At 38.9% G+C, this 8,326-nt stretch overlaps 1 protein-coding gene across 1 annotated transcript in view; it reads right to left on the reverse strand.

Moving 5' to 3' along the window:
• The window catches only part of casc5 (cancer susceptibility candidate 5), a 23,141-nt gene that overhangs the window by 9,974 nt on the left and 4,841 nt on the right, over positions 1–8,326 (reverse strand). The window contains exons 10-16 of the mRNA XM_015390225.1: positions 7,487–8,162; positions 7,026–7,072; positions 6,176–6,785; positions 4,524–4,576; positions 3,360–4,008; positions 2,291–2,337; positions 128–2,176 (exon numbers count right to left, since the gene is read on the reverse strand). Of these exons, the coding sequence (XP_015245711.1) occupies positions 128–2,176; positions 2,291–2,337; positions 3,360–4,008; positions 4,524–4,576; positions 6,176–6,785; positions 7,026–7,072; positions 7,487–8,162 (4,131 nt within the window). The remainder of the gene's footprint in view (positions 1–127; positions 2,177–2,290; positions 2,338–3,359; positions 4,009–4,523; positions 4,577–6,175; positions 6,786–7,025; positions 7,073–7,486; positions 8,163–8,326) is intronic.

Below are 8,326 nucleotides of genomic sequence, written 5' to 3' on the forward strand. Positions count from 1 at the left end.
TATCATTTTACTTGATCCTATCCACCCCCACCCCCCGGTCCGTGGTGCAAAAAAGGTTGGGGACCGCTGATCTAGATAACCATTTAAAGAACATACAGGACACAACTTGAGTTAATTACTGACATACCGTTTCAGATAACTTTGTGGACATCTTTTGTCTCTTCTCATCCTCCTTATAGTCTTCACTTTCAAGCAGGGACCTCTTTTGTCTCTGGCTGCTGACCATGAAATCTTCCATAACAACATCCTGCTCTAAAGGCTGCAACCTGAAGACTGGATTGGAAGTGCTGTCCTTTGTAGGAGTATTTTCAAGATTTGTGGTGTCAATCATTTCAGAAAAATCTTCACAGTCAAGCAGCTCTTCATCCTGAATACAGATGTTATCCTCTCCACTCAGCTGATTGGTGGCATTGATGGTGAATGTCTTTGTAGGTTCTCTATCAGAAGCAGACTTCTTTACCTGATCTGCACTTTTTCTTTTGGGAAGTTTTGGTTTAAAACCTCCCACTGAAAGTCTTGACATTAGCTGTTTTGTCTTTAAGCTAGAAAGAGTCATACTGGGTGCAACAAAGGGCTGTTCTGCTGTTGTAGGCTTCTCAGCTTCAGCATCATTCATATTGTTTCCTGAACCCACTTCAACCTCTGGCTCTACTGGTGATGAGGTTTTGCATTTTGAGTTTTCGTCCAGATGAGGCAACGGAGCTGTGCAAGTTTCCATATCTTCATCAGGAGCTGTATTTATGAAGTGGCTCAAACGCCTGATATTTGACTTGATATCAGCTAAACTCTTTCGTCTAGACGTCTGTGACGGTGGGGTATTCTGATCTGCAGTACTAGGTGAGCTCTCCATTGCCTGTTGTACGCATGTTTGAACTTGTTCTTTTACATCCTCCAGCTCATCTGACTTGGATGCCTCTAGTGCTCCGTTGTTCTCCAAAGTCAAATCCAATTCCTTGAAAGATTTTGAATGAGGGTCTTGTTTTGAAGACATACTTTGAGGTGGGCCATCTGTTGCTGATACCAGACGTTCCATAGGATCCTCAATCATGCCAATACAGGCACTGATTTCCTCAGCCTCAGTTTTATTTGGTGATTTGCCTGCATTACCTGGTACCAAGCTTGGGGATTCATTTTCAGTGTCATGTTCTTCTGTTTTAGGGCAAGAATTGGATTCTGGACATGATGATGCATCTCCTTTAGTATCATCCTGGGCACAGCTTGTCAGAAAGACAGAGCTGTTTAATGCAGCGTGCTTATTGTGGGCCGAGGAAGGTGGGTTTGAATGCAGACCACAACTCTCACTTTCTGTCTCCTTCACAGAAGAGGTATCATTAAGATTATCTTTCATGGAGGTAATAGGTTGGTCTGACATAAGTGGATCTAACGATTGATTGCTGACAGCATCTGCATTCAAGTAGTGGGTCAGATTCATGGTTGGAACATTTTTGGAGTACTCTAAGGTTTTTTCTGTAGATTTTGGAAAAATGTCAATACTGGGTTGAGACTCTGGGTTTTGATTCTTTAAAATGCTTTTGGTGCCACTTCTGGTCTTGTCTACTAGGGTGTTGTTTATAGCCTCTACGTTGGCCAGTGAGGAGTCCAAAATCTGGGTCGATTTTTGGTCAGAATCAGTGGCGTTGCTTACAGTGTAGCTTTGGGTCACATCCTTTGTAGCATTGTTTGATACGAGCTTGGTCAGATTCTCTTTAGCAGGTGGAAGCTCATTTGAACTTGAAAGGACTTTAAAAGTCCGACTTTTTGCCACATCCTTTTTTGCATCATCTACCCTAAACCTTACATTTTCCTCACTGTCAGTAGGTAATAGGTCAACCTTTTGATGTGGAAGATTTAAACCATGTGCAATGGTCACAGTGTGACTCCCAGTCATGTCCATGTTGGCATCATCCACTGAGAACCTCACAGTTTTCTCTCCACTAGCAGGCAACAGGTTCTCGTTTTGGTGGGACAGCATTTTTAAATCTGTAGAAACTTCTACTGCTTCATTTGCATCAAATCTTACGGTTTTCTCTCCAAACGAGGACGCCACATTTGGAAGCGAGTGAAATTGTACATCACAGCTAACGTTGACTGTGTGGCATTGAGTGATGTCCATGCAGCCATCAGTGGCAGCAAATCTTACAGTTTTCTCTCCACTGTCTTTAGCATCAAACTCAACCTGAGGGAAGGGCATATACAGACAGAAACCATTCAACTTTAGTAAAATAGGTACTGGCTCTATAAGAAGAACACTTAAATGGACTTGTGGCTAAAATCATGTTTTTAATCTCACCTTATTTCTTTGTATCATCGTCTTTAAAGAGGTCTTCATTAGAGTGTCTGTAGTTAAAGATGGAAAAAAGATGTGTTAAAAATACTTCCTTTGAGAAATGATAACATTAACACTTTCAAGGTTTATAATTACTGTATTGGCCCGAATATAAGACAATGTTTTTTTTGGGATAAAAACAATGTGAAAATGTGGAGTCGTCTTATAATCGGGGTCTAACCAATTACACAGGCTAACAGTTGTCTGGGGTCGCTACAAGAACGCAACAGCACAGAGCGCCATTTTTTTTAAAAGCACCTCACTTTGGCCATCTTTCTATCACAACAGAGAAGAATTGACAAGGGTGCTAAAAATGACGAGTCGCTGCCCAGAAAAGAGTAGATTAAAAATCAGACAAGTTTGCAGACATTTCAGGCAGAGTTATGACAGCGAATTTAAAATAACAGTGGTCAGCCCAGGGGAGGGATCAAACAACTGTCAGTCAGCAAAGAAATACTACGTTACAGAGTACATTGTTAGAAGATTGCACGTTCAAAAAAGACAGGAAAAATGCAAACAGCAGAAGAAAACCTAAGCAAAAATTGCAGAGCTACAGGGTGAGAATAGGAGTGACAGTGAGGCATTGGATGCCTGTGACTAAAAGCCTCATCCAGGCTTTTGATAAATTCCGTGAGAAAAGTTCAGATTGCATTTGAGTTGAAGTGTTGCAAGATTTCAATTCAATGTGTTATTACTTTTTTTTTTTTTTAAACATGTCATGGTTCAATTGGACAAATCTTTTAATGCAATATCATTTCAAAATTTGTTGTTTTTTTTTTTTTTTTGGTCTTTTTGTTTTGTTCCTCAAAAGTGGTCCTGGAAAGAGGGGGTAGTCTTATAATCAGAGTTGTCCTATATTCGGGTTAGTACGGTACTTGTCTTTTGAATTATCTCACACCTTTTCACATAACTAACCCTTACCAAAGAGGCATTTTGAAAAGAGTTTTAACTATTACTTTACAACCTTTTTTCCCCTCCAAATGATGATCAAATAGTGAATCTTAAAATGTGAACATGTTTATCATTACATTACCTGCAGAGTTTGATGCTGTGGAAGCTTCCTCATGCTGCTGATGCTTTATTGTTTCCATCTTCCCACTGACAGTTTGATGGTGCATTCCTCCAGTGGGTAAAATGGCCTGAAGGGCTGCCCGTTTTATTGGCATTTCTACAAGTTGGCCAGTCTGATCTCGTGCCACATTAATGCTCGCTTCAGCTCCAAAAATACAGCCCGTCTTGGCTTCAGTCATATCCATGTCATCTTCCTGATAAACCGTCCATCCATCAGATGTCTCTGCAGTACCACAGGTTTTTCTTGCAACAACAGCATCGCTGTTTTTTACTGTTGTCAAACTTGTGAAAACGTCATCTTGTGCAGGTTCAAAATTGTGAGAGGATGACAATTTTTTGCAGGACAGATCTTCTTGTCTCATAACGGAAGGGACTAAATCTGAAGCTAGAGTAGTTGTCAGGCACCGAGTCATATCCATTTCAGCGTCATCTGCAGCAAACATCACAGTCTTCTCCCCACACATGGGTGACATGCCAACGTTTTGGTGGGAATCCAGTCTGATAGCAGTATCAATGTATACAGTATGACTCTGTGTCACATCCAAACAGGAATTGTTAGCAGAGAGTCCTATTTTCCTTTTTCTGTAGTCATCTACTGTCACAACTTTGTCCTGTGGAGAAGTAATATCAGTTAGAGAAGAAAAGTATATCAGATTACAATAATGACCTTTTTTAGTAGTCAGGTATTTAGATATTTTCCAATAAAGATTTAGAATATTGCTATAACTCACATTTATTTCTATTAATTTACTTGTGGAAAAAAACTTCCAGCATCAAATGTGAGAAAATAAATATAATGCAGATTTTCTTATTTAACAACAAAAAAAATAAAATAAAGTTACAACTATAAAACAGAAAGGTTAAGAAAGCAGCAAAGTTGGAACCGAATCAAAATGATTAGATAATCACATTTAGATAAGGCTAGGAAGTCAACAATTTTTAAAAAACAATTCAGAAGCACATAATTGATGCATGTTATTAGCGTATACCTTTCTATGCGTCAATGTTGTTTTATTTTTTTCTATTACAGTAAAAATAAAGGGATACTTTATTATAAAGATTATTTAAACCAATATCATTGCTTGGATTAAGAAAATAAACTAATAAAAAAACTATTTAATCTCACCTGATCCCTTTTTAGCTGCATCTTCAAAGACAGCCTTGATTGGGTTTTCATTCCTGGGGAAGAAAAATATTTACAATAAGGTCAATAAATCTGATCAATTTGATCCTTTTATACAATTAAATTTACAACAGGAGATCATGCTTTTTCTAGCATAAAGTAAGAATAAACAGCAACAACTACGTTTTAAATCATCTAAAGCTAATAAAGGCTTACTGAAATAAGAACATTTCTGTTATTTTATGTTTAAAATTACTTGGAGGTTTTTGCTTACAGTTTATGCTAAAGAGCATTTCAATCTGAAAAACTCACGAAGAGAAAAGACAATTAGAAGAAATGTATTGATAAAGTTATTTGGTCTTTGGCGCTCAGACCTCGGCAGGAGAAAATAGCGCTTAGTTTTGATAGACATGCATGAACAGGAGCAAAGAATAGGGCTGTACTCCCCACCAGGCCTGAAACTGGTGGAGTGGAGATAGATGAAGTTGGTCAGTCTGTAAACTGCTGGTTAGAGAGACTGTGGACTGCGTGAGCTGATACTAGAGCTTCACTCATGGACCTGGAAGATGGAAGTCCAGTTGGATAACACAGGTTGAGAGAACCTGTCCATGATGATCAAGCATAAAGCGACAGTGGAGAGGAAAAACTCCCCGTAGGGAAGAAACCTCTGGCAAAACCAGGCTCAACATGGCGGTCTTCTGCCAGACTGGTTGAAATGAGACGCAGAATGCAGAAAGAGTCCTGGAGTAATGAACTCTGATGAAGTTTTATCTACAATGATGGAGGAGGGGCTGGAGGTGGGTTGAAACGGGGTCACCTGAACGAAGTCACAGCACAACCAGGCAGCCGACAAGTTGCGGATCGGAGGCTTTTTAAGATGAGCTTTGGATGCCGATTGGCTTTCGTGGAGATGTAGTTCAATGCTGATTGGCTGTGTCATAGGTGGATGTAGGAGAGCAGTCTCTTCAGTTGAACTTCCACCTAGGCTCTATAAACTGTAAGCATAAACCTCCAAGTAATTTTCAACTGTAAGCTAAAGAGCAAGTGTTGCTAATCTGGTTGTGTGGAGCTTAAAGTAGAACAGCAGCATCCCTCCCCAACCTGTTACAGTGTACTGTACCCTAGTTGGCCAAACAGTGGCTAAGTCATTTTAACCCATTTACTTTGACTAAAGCAGGTTAAATCTAAATGTATTCAATCGATTTCAGCCATTTGTACAATATTTGATGGCTTGAGAAACACTGTAAATCTATGTGGTGCATAGGGAAGAGCAGGTGCCTAGTATATGGAGATTTGGAGACTGACATAAGGAATAATTCCCAGCCTCAGTATCATAGCTGCATCATGTCCTCGTTTGCCTTAAGTGTCCATTTTCTGTCCAATTATTGTTGAAGCTCCAAAATACTGATAAACTAAAAATGTTTATAGAGTAACAACATGACAAAACAAAATATTTAAGGTTATGTTCAAGAATTTCCTACATCTCAACTTGATTGTTCCAAAAATACCAAGCACACATAAACTTTAAACATTGCATCATGTTGCAACAATCAGTTTATCAAGTTTTGGTATTTTTCCTAAATCATTACCTTTTTACCTTTCATTTCTGTATTTTATTGCATCAAGAAAATAAACAAAAAATAACTAATATTTACCTTTATGATCAGATGTTTGTGGTCCTTTGTTTTTCTGCTGGCCTAAAGCAAAGACTTCTTTCTTTTGACTAAACTGAAGAGAATCATCTGGGTCACTGACTCCTAAAATACGCCCTGTTTGAACCTCAGTCATTTCCATGCTTGTATTGGCTCCTATAATGCGCCCTGTTTGAACCTCAGTCATTTCCATGCTTGTATTGGCTCCTATAATGCGCCCTGTTTGAACCTCAGTCATTTCCATACTTATGTCACAACTAGGACTGATCACTGACAGCGCCTCTCTGCGACTTCTGTTTCTACTCAGAGAGCAGTTCTCTTCATCATCATCATTCTTTAGCATTTTGTGCTGTGACAGGAAGTGATCTTTGCTGATAGTTTGCTTGGAGGTTGGAGCAGTGTTTGGTTGGATTGTGGGATTCTGAGGATTTCTACCAGAGTCGATAGTTTTGGAACGACTTGGAGTAAACATAGGAAAATGTGAATCCCGGCAATATGCTGGTATTTGTGTATTGGCTGATAAGCTGCTGTTGATGTTTCCAGTGCGACTTTGAGTGATGTGCATAAGCTCATCTGTTTTCCCCCCACGGTCACTTTTTACAGCTGAGGTAACCTGAAAAGCAAATGAACCAAGATATCGACTTAACATACACTTACATCAAGATTATAAAATTTTAACAGTTTTTCAAAAATCTCTCACATTTTGTTTACATTTTTTATTCTTTTTATTTCTTAACTACAAGTTTGCTTGTTTGTGTGTTGTACCTTATCACCAAAACAAATTCCTCACAAGTGAAAAGTCTGCTTGCTTATAAAGCTTTTTCGGATTTCAAATGAAAACTCAGAAACTCACCATATAGTTTTCCTGAGGGATAGAAACTAAAGGTACAGATTTCTCAGCTGAAAGAAAAGAAAAAAACATTTTTGACATTGTTAAGCCACTCATTATTACATTTATAATTACATAGATTAATCTAGCCATTTCCATAAATGCACTTTTTAAATATAAATCAACCAACTCATTGTGGAGCTCCTACATGAGTCCTGGAATTACGGTTATGTTTTTAGGGGATCTTACCTCTGCTAAAGTCTATATGCTTACTATTAACCTATAGTAATAATCCCTGTATTTATTTCTGCTACCGGTATATAAACAAATAAGCAATTCTAAGTTCATCCAACCATATTTACTCTATTCTCAGCCACACTGGTGATAAGCATACAAAAAATGAACATAGGTCTAAGTAAACAACATCAAGTCTAGTTAGAGCCAGAGAAGCTACAGACAACTTCATAAGTTGAAATTGTTCCTACCTTTTACAGAGTTTGAATCCAAGCTGGTATGGCCCTGTTGCTTTGTCATTTCTCTGGCTTGTGATGCTGTTCTTTCAGAGTTTTTGTACATCTCTTGAGATGGAAAGAGACACTGGAAAGGATCATCGTCATCCAAGAGAGTATGACCGGTCTGGGCTTCTGTCATGTCCATGCACGCATCATCCTCTGGATGGAGAGGACTACCACGAAAGGCTTCTCCAACACTCCTTCTACCGTTTAGAGACTTGGGGACCTGATTTTCTTTGTCAACATCTGAGTTTTGCGTTTCACTCGTAGATGAGGATGATTTTTTTGTCTCAGAGGATGGTTTTATCCCGATGAGAACGTCGTTGGTTGTGCAGGAACTTGGTTTGGCGAGACTTAAGAGGAAGTTTTTAAAGTCAGGATCCATAAAAGGCACTGTAGTGGAAAGGGTTCTCTTTTCCATACTGGAATGTGCCTTTTTATCAATCAGTAAAGGTGATGACTTATTTGCTGCTTGTACAGAGTGACTGGGAGGTACGTCTGTGATTAAATCAATGACTTTCCCCTCTCCAAAGAGCTCTGCATTGCTGCTGATGTGTGTGGTGTGATTGTGAGTGATGTCCATGAGGCCATCCTCAGCAGAAAACACGAATGTTTTCTCTCCAAAGTCACCCCCACTGTCAGCATGGACCTAGTGAAAGTAAATACTGTCAATAAATAATAAATACAGTGTGAACACACAAAAAAACTAATAAATAATAAAAGGTCAATTTCAATGGAAAAAAGTTTAGTCTCTCTGTTCAACAGTTTGGTTGGTTTTAAAATTAAATACAGTGGAATCCACTTATAGTGGTC

Source organism: Cyprinodon variegatus, unplaced genomic scaffold, assembly GCF_000732505.1.
Source record: "Cyprinodon variegatus isolate N-32 unplaced genomic scaffold, C_variegatus-1.0 Scaffold489, whole genome shotgun sequence".
NCBI lineage: Eukaryota > Metazoa > Chordata > Actinopteri > Cyprinodontiformes > Cyprinodontidae > Cyprinodon > Cyprinodon variegatus.